General features: G+C 40.0%; 1 protein-coding gene across 1 annotated transcript; it reads left to right on the top strand.

Moving 5' to 3' along the window:
- Window positions 1-5,385: 5,385 nt before the first annotated feature.
- LOC148127244 (uncharacterized) lies at window positions 5,386-11,857 on the top strand. Its single transcript, XM_087923201.1, has 6 exons — window positions 5,386-5,522; window positions 6,187-6,289; window positions 6,410-6,477; window positions 8,869-9,579; window positions 9,910-10,031; window positions 11,722-11,857. Exons 1-6 carry the CDS (start codon window positions 5,415-5,417, stop codon window positions 11,855-11,857), a joined length of 1,248 nt encoding a protein of 415 aa, XP_087779327.1. The 5' UTR covers window positions 5,386-5,414.
- Window positions 11,858-13,899: the final 2,042 nt, after the last annotated feature.

Raw genomic sequence — 13,899 nt, 5'->3', positions numbered from 1 at the left:
ACAGATACTCACTCAGACACACTCTCTTCTGAGACTAAGACTAAAACAATCCAGGTTTCTGGCTCCATCTTATGGCCCTTTGAAAAACCACACCCAATTGCAGTTTTTGCAATCTCTTAAAGACATAGTACGAAAATGTTTATCCTAGTTTATATATTTCTAACCCAAATAGCTGTTAGGTGACTTATATTCCTAACATTCTCCCCTTTTGGGTAAGATAATATATACAACCTTACATTTAAGTCCATAATCTTCACAGCACGCCTTATGCTTTGTAGAGCCTTGGGCCTTTTTAAAATGATCTGCTATATTGTTTTCTGACATCCAGTATTCTAGATTAATCATCTTATTACATTTAAATATCTTAAATCTGTGTGTTTCATTCTAGTTTTAACAGCAATTTTTGAAGCCATCTGTATTGCTGATTGGTTATCTTCATAAGCAACAATAGGATCTTTTATATTAATTCCCATATCAATTAGTAATTGTTTATACAAAACTAAATCTGTACATAATAAAGACAAACATGAGAATTCAGCCTCCATTGTTGACAAACTTAGATGTTTCTGTCTAATAGATCTCCATCCAATCAATGCTTTTCCCAATAATACAGCAGTACCCGATGTAGATTTTCGTGTATTTATGTCTGTAGCAAAACTTGCATCAGCATATGCAGTCAAATTCAGTTCATCTTTAGGCTCCAAATACAATGCATAATGCATTGTTTGTTTCAGATACCTTAACACACGTTTAGCAGCTTGCCAGTGCCTTTCAGTGAGCTCAGCATTAAAATCTCGCTAATTGATTAACACAGTATGCGATATCTGGCCTTGACCAATTACTGAGATAAGATAAACTACCAATCAAGGACTGATAAATGTTCTTATCAAAAATAGGACTTTGAACATCACTAAGGCTAAACTCCTGGTTCATTGGTCTCTTAGCCAGCTTACAAAGTTCCATTTTAAAACTTTTTAGTAATTGGTTAATTTTATCAGCTTGTGAGATCTTGTATCCTTCCCTAGTTCTATCTATCTTTAAACCAAGATATTGTTTGATTTCTCCTAACTGTTTTATCTTAAATTTATTTTCCAATAGTGAAATTATCTCAGTAGCTTCTTGTTCAGTTTTGGTGATTAATGCTATGTCATCGGTAAATAATAACAACAATGAAATCATACCATTACTTTCTCTTTTAAACAACCACGGATCAGCCATGCCAGCTACAAACCCTATTTTAGTTAATTCTTTGACTATACATTGGTTCCACTCATATCCTGATTGCTTCAAACCATAAAGACTCTTTTTCAATTTCCAGCAATTGTTATTATCAGTATTATCATTTTTGAGACCTAAAGGTTTCTTTAAATATATAGTGTGTTGCAACGGTGCGTGCAGATATGCTGTCTCTACATCCAAATGATTTACAATGTATTTCTCCTTAGCTGCCCACGCTAATGCTGCCCTTAATGTAGTAGCCTTCAGACTAGGAGCAAACACCTCATCATAGTCATTTGCTGTCTGATTGAACCCTTGTGCTACTAACCTGGCTTTATGGGTAACAGTCCCATCCACACCTGTCTTCAGTTTATATATCCATTTACATCCTATGACATGTTTACCTGGTGGTAACTTAACATTTTCGTATACCTCCAGTCTTTTTAAAGATTCTAGTTCCTTATCCATTGCTTTCTGCCAAGCAGCCTGATCCTTAGCAGGATATAGCTTTAGTTCACTATAGTTACTTGGAACTGTATTCACTTGGCATACAACACCAGCCTGATATCTATCAGGTGGTCGTGTTACTCGGGTTGAACGTCTTGGTAATACAGGGCTTACTGGTGGACTTTCCTGTGCCACCTGCTCCTGTTCTTCTATTTCTTCCTGTGCCTGTTCTCCTACTTCCTCCTGTGCTTCCTCTTTAAAGGCTATTTGGGGTTTACTGATTTTACCTTTAGGGACTGTTTGGGTGTCAATAATAATATTATTGCTGGATTCCTGTTCCAGTTTATCCCATCCAACGTGCTCAAAATTTTTTGCATTAGCACTACAATAAACATGAGCTGTGCCTTGATCTCAGAATCTAAATGATCTATGGTTGGCCTCATAACCCACAAAAATAACTTCTTAGGTCTATGTTGCCCTTTCAGTCTTACTTGTGAGGGAATATGCACCCGTGCTGGAGCTCCAAATGTGTGTAGATAACTTAAATGTGGTTTTCTGCCATGCCAATGAGTGAATGGCAATTCTCCAGTTGTTGTATTAACTACATTGTTTAAAACATGGTTACTACACATTATGGCTTCACCCCACAGTGTTTCAGGTAAACCTGAATCAGATAACATACTGTGAGCCATGGCTTGTAATGTTTTCCCTCTTCATTCTATAAACGAGTTATGTTGTGGTCTGTAAGGTGCAGAACATTTATGCTCAACACCAGCCAATTTTAACATAGTTTGGAATCTTTTGTTAACAAACTCAGTCCCATTATCAGTAACTAAAGTAATTATTTTACTTTTCATTTTTCTCTCAGCAAACCTTAGCCAGTTAAAGAAATGTTGGAATGTTTCTGTTTTGTTTTTCATAAGATAGCAGAAACCATATCGTGAGTTATGGTCCATAATACTCAAAATATAACAGGCACCTCCTAAACTTGGTTTCTTAGGACCAATTATGTCAGCAAACACAACCTCTAAAGGTTCTTTGGTCTTAAATCCATTTAGTCTGTTTGCTGGAGTAACCTTACTCTTTTCTTGACTACAAGCATTACAGTGTAAATACTTGCTACAGGGTTTCAATTTTACTCCCTCTGACAATTCAACAGTTTGTTTCAGCATTTTGAAATTAATGTGCCCTAGACGTCTATGTAGTAAATATATACATTCATCACGTGGCTTAACATTGTTATAAACTGAGTTAGCCATCTTCAACTGGTCATCATGTATCACATATAAATCATTCTTTAAAGTAGCAGTAACCCTTTTACTCTCTTTCTCTATTATACAGTTATCTCCCCTAAAGGTTACTACATAACCAATATTAACTAAAGCCCTTACTGATAACAAATTAAATTTCAGTTTAGATACATATAACATAATTAAATGTTCGTTTATACAAGAACAATATGCAGTACTTTCACCTGATGCTTTAATCTTCCATCCATTTGCCAATGATACATGTTGTTTACTTATGGACATCTTTACAAACCTTTTTCTATCTTTATGCATTGCGATGCTCCACTATCAACAACCCACAAATCATGGTTTACAGATGAATTGCTAGACATAGCTAAACTAACATTTTTCTTGGCCTTCTGGTGTTTGCCAGTATTCTGTTGTTTTCCCTTCCTACAGAATTTAACTATATATCCTCTAGCCCCACAAGAAAAACATTTCCTAACAGTATAGGCAGTTGAAGATAAATCCTCTTCTTGTGGTTGTTCCTTCCTCAGTTGGTCCCTATCCAGCCGTCTTCTTGCTTCTTCTAACAACCTTCCAGTTATGTCAGTTAATGTCAGTTTATCTCTGGGCAGGACTTCCAGTGAAGATAGATAATCATCATAACTTTCATCCAATGAGGAAAGAATGATGTAAACTTGATGCAGCTCTGAAAATATTAGTTCTTTTTCATGTAGCTCTTGAAAAGTTCTTTTCATGAAGTTTCAATGAGCTAACATATCTCCACCTTTCAGAAGACGTGCTCTAAACAGTTTACGTGTTAAGATGTATGTGTGCACCTACACTGTCACGAACATAAAACCTCTTCAAACTCTCCCAACACCTAGCAGCAGACTCTTCTCCACAAATATGGACTAGCTGCTGGTCACTCAGTGTTAGTCCAATTATACAAAGAGCTTGTTCGTTGTTCTGGTTAAAGTCAGCAAGCTTCTTGGCATCATCCTCATAAGCTGGATCCCAAGCATTTACATCCAGTGGGTCTTGAATTACATTCCATAAACCTTCTCTACACAGAAGTAGACTGCATTTCATAGACCAGGAAACATAGTTTGTTCCATCCAACCGGGTTATCAGATAGTAACCCACAATTAAACAGTAAACAGCTGTCTGTATACAGTACTGTGTATTCACATTCTCAGTTATCTGAGCCTGGTATGGCCTGGGCCAATAACCAGTGTTGAGGTAATTCCCCGATAGGAGAATGAGTGCATACAGGGAGTCGTATTTGAGAGAAGTGTTTGAATAATACACACATAGTACACAGATACACTGTACAGTAAATGTAGGTTTTTACTTCCAGAAAGGTTTAAGTAAAATCCAAAATAAGCAGTCCAAAGTCATTCACAGATAAAATCAGTCAGTTTTCAATCCAGGGATAATCCAAATATCAAAGTCCAGTGTCAAAAAACAGTTCAGTAACAGACTTACATTAAATCCAGTAATATCAGTCAATTAGGAAAAATGGAGCAACGGCAATACTTTCCAACAGAAGGAAACAGAGATACTCACTCAGACACACTCACTTCAGAGACTAAGACTAAAACAATCCAGGTTTCTGGCTCCATCTTATGGCCCTTTGAAAAACCACACCCAATTGCAGTTTTTGCAATCTCTTAAAGACATAGTACGAAAATATTTATCCTGGTTTATATATTTCTAACCCAAATAGCTGTTAGGTGACTTATATTCCTAACAGGCCCTAAATGCCATTTATGTTTAAATGAATTAATGGGAAAATGATAAATAGATAATGAAAAGAGACTAGCATTGTTGTAGTTGGAAGATCAGAATTACATACATTACATACGTCCATACGTACATACATTATTTGTATTACTGTTACTGTTGTTTAAAAAAGACTTGACCAAGTCAATACACTGTCCACAAAATATATATGTTTCTACTGAAAAATAAAAAAAACTTTGATTGAAAAAAATATCTATCTTCACAAAGACAGTCCACTTCAATCCATAGACTGAGAGGTGAATTCTGTATCGCAAGGGTTCTTTGTTCAGATCTCCAATTTAAAAAAAAATGCAATTTAGTACTCTGGCTTGTTACTAATTTTTTTTACAAAGCATCTATTATAGAATAGTTATGGGATGGACAATTTCCTGCCTAATTACTCAACCCAGCCTGCCTGATGGTCCATCCAGTCCACAGAATCTTGAACATCTGGTTCCAGATTCTCTATCAATGGAGGAAGGAGGATTAGAGGAGACCAAAGGAGGCAGTTTATAAAAGATGAGTCCTGTTTCACTTGAGAATAACTTTACTTTTACAAAAAAGAAATTGGTAGCAGCACCATCATCTCTTTCAAAGGGATCTGCTGAATATTACCCCAAAACAATTCTCTTAAAACTGCAAAACATTTCAGAACAGGATTTTTGAAGATTGCAAGCATATTTGGAAGAGTTTAGGGCAAAGCTCTTGTAATCCCAGAAGATGTGTGGTTAGATGATCTACCTAATCCTAGGAAATTTCAGAGAGTACATAACCACTGCTACTACGTCTCAGAACATCATTCAGAAACAGCAAAGGAAATGCTGCATTGCGAAGAAAAAGGTAAGTCAGTATATTTTTATTTTGACACTTTCTCAGCAATTATTTGGAAAAAGGAATTATCAGTACGAAGCACCGCATAAATATCAGCTGGTGAATTTTGATCATTTTCAGATACTTCAAGTTTAGTAGAAGTTATAGAAGGAGCAACATATCTTCAATTATATCACTGGAATCAGTGGACTCATAGCTACTTTGACCCCAGTTCTTTACCTTCACTGTTTCTTCAAATATTATGGTCAACTCTTATAAGAAGGGTGTTATTTGTTTTAAAGAGACCATATAGTCAGCAATCCTTTTAGGAGAGCAGGGTTGCCCTTCCCTATTTTATTTCCCTTTTTCCTTCCCCTGCTTTGCAACAGCAAATCAAGATCAAATTCATCTTCTTTTTAAGCAAACCTTAAACGTATGGGAAGGATAAATCCTTTCAGATCCATTTCCTTAGGGTTATAAAGCTGTCATGTTTCTTTATATTTATGTTTAAAATGATATTTTAATAATTTTTACCATAATGAATAAAGGGGAAAATGAAAGTACTTATATAAAATAGTAATTCCTTTTTTTCTATTAATAGCTTATTTCCAATGCTTGCAGCCAGATAAACCTCAGGTATTAAGGAATCAGAAAATCAGTCACTGAGTTATCTATGCTGTTCTCTGTCCATTAGAAATTCAGTTGTTTTCTTGTGAAGAAAGAAGGTCCATACCCTGAACGCAGCCACTTAGAGGATTCTGCCCAAAAACTTTGGAAGGGTGTAATCACATCTAATGGTAGGAGCAAGTTCTAATAGAGTTTGTGACTAAGACCCAAAACATTTTGTGAAGTGGCATGAATTAACTTGGCATTCAGTTAACTGATTGTTAATAACTCATAACTATTTGTTGTTACAGATTTATCCAACAAAATGAAGATTGTAATTGTTCTTGTCTGTCTTTTGGCCATCATTGTTCCCTCTAAGGTACACATTAAGGATTGTGATTGCATGGTGGAAATATCTAGGATTTATTTAATGGTTAGAAAAAACATAACAGTGAAATTTTTGAGTCAGGGGGCTCATGTGTTGCTTATGAAATGGGTTGGGCATAGCATTCTTTTTTTTTTTTGATGTTTCAGTGAAGGAAATCAGCATTATTATTCCACACTGCAAAAGGAAGCTGGGACTGATGAATCAGAGAGATAGAAACAGGGTGTGTTAACTGTCCCAATTTGGTCAGTTAGAAAAGAAAAACTCCTGGGTCCATGGTTAGCCAAAAGTACACTTTACTAAAGCCAAGTTGTTACAGAAGAAGCAAAGGTGGATCTGGAGTTTTCATGCCCAAAGCATATGGTTAGTGTTTCCTTGTTCCCATCCACCACCACCATGACCACCTGAGTGTCCAATTAGGTGTTAAAGAATTGGTTTACAGTTCTTGTCTTAGCAGGCTTGATAGTTCCACATTCCTTCATGCGACCTTGGAACAGCCATTGACTCTCACACGATGGCACATTTCATGGTTTTGTTTCCCCCAGATTAGCCTTCCTTTTATCTTATTGCACCATCTCCTCCACCCATTGTTTATGACAAGCTGTCAGCAGGCAATGAATAATGTAGCACAATGGCAGTTCTGACATGCTGCCCCTCATGAAAAAGAGCTAGCCATAAAAGAAATAGAAAAAGAGAGTTAAGGTTAGACAACAGACTTATTTAGGCTTGTTAGGTTATTTATTGTAAAATTGGTGGGTGAGATGAAGTGACCATTCAACGTCCGAAGGAGGGAAATCTTTCCATAAGACTTAAGTATTGCAATTTCCCTCTATAGCGGGGGTGAGGACAGGAGGGCTGGGACTTCCCTTCTTGTACAGCCTTGGCCATCCTGACCAGCAACTCTGCCCCCTTGCTCTTCTGGGTTCTGGTACACTGGCCAGCTCGAGCATGGGGCAGCATTCCACCCAATCAGCAAACACTGCCCCGTGCGCCTGATCCAGCCAGGCACTCTGGACCAGGGATCGGTGCCATGGGCTGGACGGCTGGGGCCATGCAAGAAGCGTACTTGGGAGGGAGAGGGAGGACTGGCCTGCCCGTCCACGCCTCTGCTGTACCCTCAACCCCAGTGGCGGTGGCTGTTGTGCGGATGCTTCTGGGTGGGATGCTGTAGGAGGAGCTGCCAGCGGGGAGGTGAGCTGCTCGCATGGAGATGCCACCAAGGGCCCAGCTCAGTAGCATGGGAGAGGCTGCAGGGGCTGGGCCAGTCACTCCTGCCCTTCCCTCTGCTGTGGCTTCTCTTCTGGGGAGGCACAGGAGCTGAGCCGGGTAGGAAGAATGCTGGGGACACCACATCTCTTTGGCAAAAGTGGTGGGAGGGGTGGCTGCATGGAGGACAGCACACAGGCACGAACTGGAAACAAAACCATCCTCTTGGCACACACATGCGCACTAGGTGGCTGCTTTTCTGGTTCTGGTGGGCATGAGCAAGTGAAGTCCAGTTGGCCTGAGCGCAAGGACCCAGAGGAGGAATGGAGATGGCTGCATGTGCTCAGAGAGATGGCTCTGCGTACCATAGGTTCACCATCACTCTCATAGAGTGTCCAATTAGGTGTTAACAAATTGTTAGAGAAACTGTCCCTGTCTTCTCATGGCTCTCATGGGGCGGCATGTTTCATGGTTCCATTTTTCCCAGGCTAGCCCTCTCCTTATCCTTATCTTCCCCCACCCCCCACCCCCATTGCTTATGACAGGTTGACAGCAGGCAATGCATAGTGTAGCAGGATGGCTGCCCTAACAGGGAGAAAGAAGGAAAATTAAGTCCATGCAGGAAGTTCATCAGTTAGAAAAACTTGAAATAGATCCTCCGGCTCATTATCCTGGAGTCGTTTTTTCCTGAACCTTGGCTACTTTAAGATGTATGGCATAGCTGGCTGGGGAATTCTGGGAGCTGAAGTTCACAAATCTTAAATTTGCCACTGGCATATTGTAGAGGTTTCAAAGTAAGTATTTTCTGTTAAAAAATGGATCTGGGGATGATGTTATTTGAAGCTATATAAAGTGACAGCCTAACCCTAAGGGAGATTAGTTTCTACCATCCCATGACCTATTAAAGCAACTGAAAACTGAGAATTAGTTTTTTTGTTTGGTCTTCTAGATATTTGGCTGCAAGCAAACCAAAATGCTTGGTTGATTACTCTTGTGATGGACACCAATGCTTGCTGATGGCTACTTGCATTTGGCTTGAGGAATCAGTTCCATACATAGCACTGCTGATTTGGTCAAAAACATTTATCAAAAAAGAGAGAAATATTTTAAAATAATTATAAGTACATTAAATACATTTACCCATTTTATGTTTTTCTCATTCTTCTCCTTCTCTTTCAGACCAGCAGTAGTGAAAGTGGAAGCAGTGAACAAAGGGGATCCAGATATTATCCATCCCCAAACCCAGCTTTACATTTTGACTCTGTGAATCCTTCTTACTATCAAAAGGATATAATTGGCTCTTTAATAAGGGCTTTAGCAAATGTCAAATCAGCCCATATTGCTCCTTCAAGAGGCCTGGTGCCCATCATTCCCACTATGCCCATGGTTCCCCCAGCACCCATAGTTCCCCCAGTGTTCATAGTTCCCCCCGCTCCCATCATTCCCCCAGCACCCATCATTCCCCCAGTGCCCATCATTCCCCCAGCGCCCATCATTCCTCCAGCGCCCATCATTCCCCCAGCGCCCATCATTCCCCCAGCGCCCATCATTCCCCCAGCGCCCATGGCTCCCCCTGCACCAGGTATTATATCGTCTATCTATAACAAAATATCTGACTTCGCAAGCAGTCTGGTTCCCCGTATACCAGATGCTATATCATCTGCCTATAAGAAAATATCTGACTTCGCTGGCAGTCTGGTTCCCCGTGTACCAGATGCTATATCGTCTGCCTATAAGAAAATATCTGACTTCGCTGGCAGTCTGGTTCCCCGTGTACCAGATGCTATATCGTCTGCCTATAAGAAAATATCTGACTTCGCTGGCAGTCTGGTTCCCGTGTACCAGATGCTATATCGTCTGCCTATAAGAAAATATCTGACTTCGCTGGCAGTCTGGTTCCCGTGTACCAGATGCTATATCGTCTGCCTATAAGAAAATATCGGACTTAGCTAGCAGTCTGGTTCCCCGTGTACCAGATGCTATATCGTCTGCCTATAAGAAAATATCTGACTTCGCTGGCAGTCTGGTTCCCCGTGTACCAGATGCTATATCGTCTGCCTATAAGAAAATATCGGACTTAGCTAGCAGTCTGGTTCCCCGTGTACCAGATGCTATATTGTCTGCCTATAAGAAAATATCTGACTTTGCTGGCAGTCTGGTTCCCCGTGTACCAGATGCTATATCGTCTGCCTATAAGAAAATATCTGACTTTGCTGGCAGTCTGCTTCCCTCAGCCCCCATGCTTCCCTCAGTGCCCATGCTTCCATCAGCGCCCATGCTTCCCTCAGTGCCCATGCTTCCCTCAGTGCCCATGCTTCCCTCAGCACCAATGCCAAAGCCAGGTATTTTATCATCTATCTATAACAAAGTATCTGATTTTGCTAGCAGTCTGCTATAAAAGATGGAAGGGGGTCGAGGAAGTAGGGAGTACCAATGGGGAGGAAGGAAGGGGGATGACAGGGTGATGGGAACCAGAGGTATCAATTCAGAATGAACTGGCTGAACAAGGACGGAACTGTGAGAATGGAAGGTGAGACTCCGTCAAGATGCACCAAACCTCAAAGCCGTTCCCAAAACATCTAAAATGAAATCTATTGGACATTGACAGACTGGTAGAAGGCCAGAGAAGAGGAAAAAATGCAAACATTGTGTGGGAATATTCTGATCCAGCCTTGCTTATGCTGTAATTGCTTGAATTTAGTAAAAGTGAACCTTTCACTTCAATCATGGAGTCGAGGGTCTTTCTTTCCTAAATGACCAAGTGTCCCCAACCTTTTTGACACCAGGGACCACTTTCATGGAAGATAATTTTTCCACAGACAGGGGAAGGAAGGATGGTTTCAGGATGATTCAAACACATTTCATTTATTGTAAATTTTCTAAATAAATAAATAAATAGTGTAGTTTATATCTCTATTATTAATACATTGGTGTAAAAATATTTATATTATTATTACAAAGGTGTCCAGCCATGGCAGCCAGTAGTACTCTCCAGGAGGCCCAGGAGCTGCAGGGGTTTCGGGAGCTGTAGAAGCTGCAGGATTTACATGGGTCATAGGTCCCCTAGGTCTTCCAGGGGCTGTTGTAGCCCCTGGGCCCTGTGTCTGCTTCAGGGAGCAGGGGTGGTACAAGGGCCATGGAAGGCACAGGGAACAATGAAAATGCAAATGGGAACATGGAAACACACAAATGAGAATAACCAAAACCTAGATGGTGTCATGTCTGCCATCTTCTGCATATTTCTCTTCGCTGGCATCTTGCTGTGAAACACAAGGTGAGGGTAGAGGTTGGGGAAGTAGGGAGTAGCAATCGGGATAAAGGAGCGGGGATGACAGGGTGACAGGAATCAGAGGTGCTGATACTGAATAAACCAGCTGACCAAGGATGGAGCCATGAGAATGGCACGCAAAACTCCATTAAAGAAGTGCCAGACCTCAAAGCCATTCACAGAAATGAATGATTCTAAAATGAAATCTAATGGACCCTTTGTCAAGGACAAAGGACCAGGCAAAAAGAGAAAAATGCAGGCTTTGCACAGGAATATTCAGATTCAGTTTTGCTTATCCTGTAACCACTTAAATATAACAAAAGTGAACTTTTCACTTCAATCATGGAGCCAATGGTCTTTCTTTCAAAATGCCATAGTTGGGACACGCCTGACATTAACCTGGAGCAGTCCACCCAGAGACACACATCTAACATGGGGACCATACATAAAATGTCTGCTCATGAAAGCATGCAGGAGGAGACAGAGGAAGTTGCTTCAAGGCCTCAAAACAATAGAAATTATCCTGAGCTGGAGGTAGAAGCAGATGCTTTTGGTGACCAATCAAAGCCCTGATGGCCACTGGGGTTGGAAAGAAGGAAAAGTGGGAAGAGAAGTCCTTAGGGGTAACATTTACCTGAGGAAGAAGAGGGAGCCACCCCAAAGCCCAGTGCACTGAAGAAGAGTGTAAAGTGGCAAGGGGTGAACTCGACCCCTATAATATAATCTTCAAGTAGGACATTGACTTCTTGACGAATGTTTTTAAGAATTTCTGAGTCCGCGGGGCCCAAGATTGGCCATCAGCACCACCTGCTCAAGCAAATGATGGCACCACCACCTGCTCAAGCCCAGAATGGCAGCTGCCCTGCCTCCACTGGCAGCAGCACCAAGGCCACATTATGAAGCATCACAGTACTTTTAAAAGCTTTGTTGCTCAGTCTGCTTCGTTTTGCAGGGATTCCTGTTTGCCCCACACAGCTTAGTAAAATCCACTCCTAAACCCTAAAAACACAAAGACAGAAACTTTCTTGTTTCTCAAACTATTATTTCAAGAAAGTCACATTCTCTTAGCAAATAGAAAAAGGAAGACCAAATTCTGGGGTAAGGAATATAATGTTCTCCGCTTGTGATGGATAAAGCCAAATTTCTGAGACAATTGTATGAAGTACAGAATACACCTGCGGTTTGATGTCACCTGCGGTTCAGTCTTAGAATTATACATTAGAAAGGACCCTGGATATCAACTATTCCAAACTTTTGTTCACTTTCAGAATTTACTACTACAGCAACTATATGCATATCAAGGTCAGGAGCATTCTGCTGTTCAAATTAAATTGAAGATTGAGATGTTGGGTTAAGATTTGATAGATTAAACTCCCCACATGACTACAGAGCTTAAAGAGTCATTTTGGACTTTTTAGTGTCAGCTCACCTCAGTTTCCCTCACAATGGTATTCTGGCACAAAATAAGGAAAAAACCCTGTGAAAGTAAGCTGGGGTTGTCTGAGGAGAAACTGGTCATCTTGCAACAAAATCTGAATTTTGAAGCAGAGCTCAATATATGAGGAAATTGTGCAAATAACACAGTGTCAAAAGTCTTGGTCAGCTGTGGACTTCATTTAATTTTTTGGACTTAGATGTCGGATTCTTCTTAGGAGATGGCAAGGGAATAGGGCAATTTATTACCAAAAGAATGCTGAACAATCAAGAAATAAAGCCAACATTCTGAAGAAAACAGCCAAGACAAACCCATGTCCTATTATACAGCATTCACTCATTTTCACTCCTTAGGGCAAACCACTTGGTCACCTTTAGTTCCTGGACCTTTAAGTTTTGTGACTTACCTGGTGGATCACAGCTCCAGGACCTTAACTGAATAGGCTTGTTTGTGTGAATCAGACTTGTAGATTTAGGCTTATCAAAATATAGCACAACTGTGGAGAAAGTGACAATAAAGGACAGAAAATGAGGACTGCAATAGGGCAGTGAAACCACAAGTGTCTTTCATATTTTTTAGGCGTGTTATGCAAAGGGAGGGTCTATCCATAAGTAGGTATTAATTCCCTCACCCAAGTGAAATTAGTTTTCTATCTCTGCTTTTTGTATGTAATATTTTTCAAGATCTATATATATTCTTCTGTTATCCTTATTCTGTATTTATTCTTATGAAGTAAAATTGGAATCTTGGACTTTTGGGGAATAAACAGATTGATTGATTTTTAAACTTTATATCACATTTTTTTGTTTTTTTAAAAACAAAACAATCAGAAAATGGGACTGATGTCTGGGCATAAAAAAGCAATAATGTTAAACGATTGCAATACAAAAAATAAAAATGTGTAAAAACCAAAATTTCCTGAAAACTCTATGAAGGCACAGTTACAATATGACTTCAACTGAATCACACAGCATTTCTAAATAACCAGAATCTTAGTTAAAGACATACATCATAAACTAGAATCAGAAGCTTCTAAGAAAGAAAGAAAAAAGCAGAAACCATAACTGAATAGGGAAGTAAATTTTTATGATTTTAGGATGATGGGTCTGACCTTCAGAATTTGGAAATCACATTGGAAGGAATGCATCTTTCCCATACACGAAAGATTTGCTTTAGTAGAAGATGGATTAGAGGGCCATCAGTTGGACAATGGCAGACCAAAGTGACCAGTCAGAATCTGGTATTGGGACTGTTGGAAGAAATATCCATCTGGTTCAGTTCCAAGCCAGGAGAAAGACACTGGAAACATGGAGGCTGATTGGAAGGATGGTTTAATGATTAAGCAGAAGCACATGGGTGGTTCTGGGCAGCTGACACATGAAGTTGAGAGTGGGGAGTATTTATATATCTTCTCTTGGGCTTTACACTTGAACTTCCTGTTCCTGTGCAAGAACATGTATTCTATTGGCTGTTGTCAGACTCCCATGGGGCCATGTACAAATCCTAG

The sequence above is a fragment of the Pseudonaja textilis genome, chromosome 2 (assembly GCF_049901715.1).
Source record: "Pseudonaja textilis isolate UNSWEBS1 chromosome 2, rPseTex1.2, whole genome shotgun sequence".
Classification (NCBI taxonomy): domain Eukaryota; kingdom Metazoa; phylum Chordata; class Lepidosauria; order Squamata; family Elapidae; genus Pseudonaja; species Pseudonaja textilis.
Note: the sequence above shows the minus strand (reverse complement) of the source record. Positions and strands in the feature narration are given on the sequence as shown.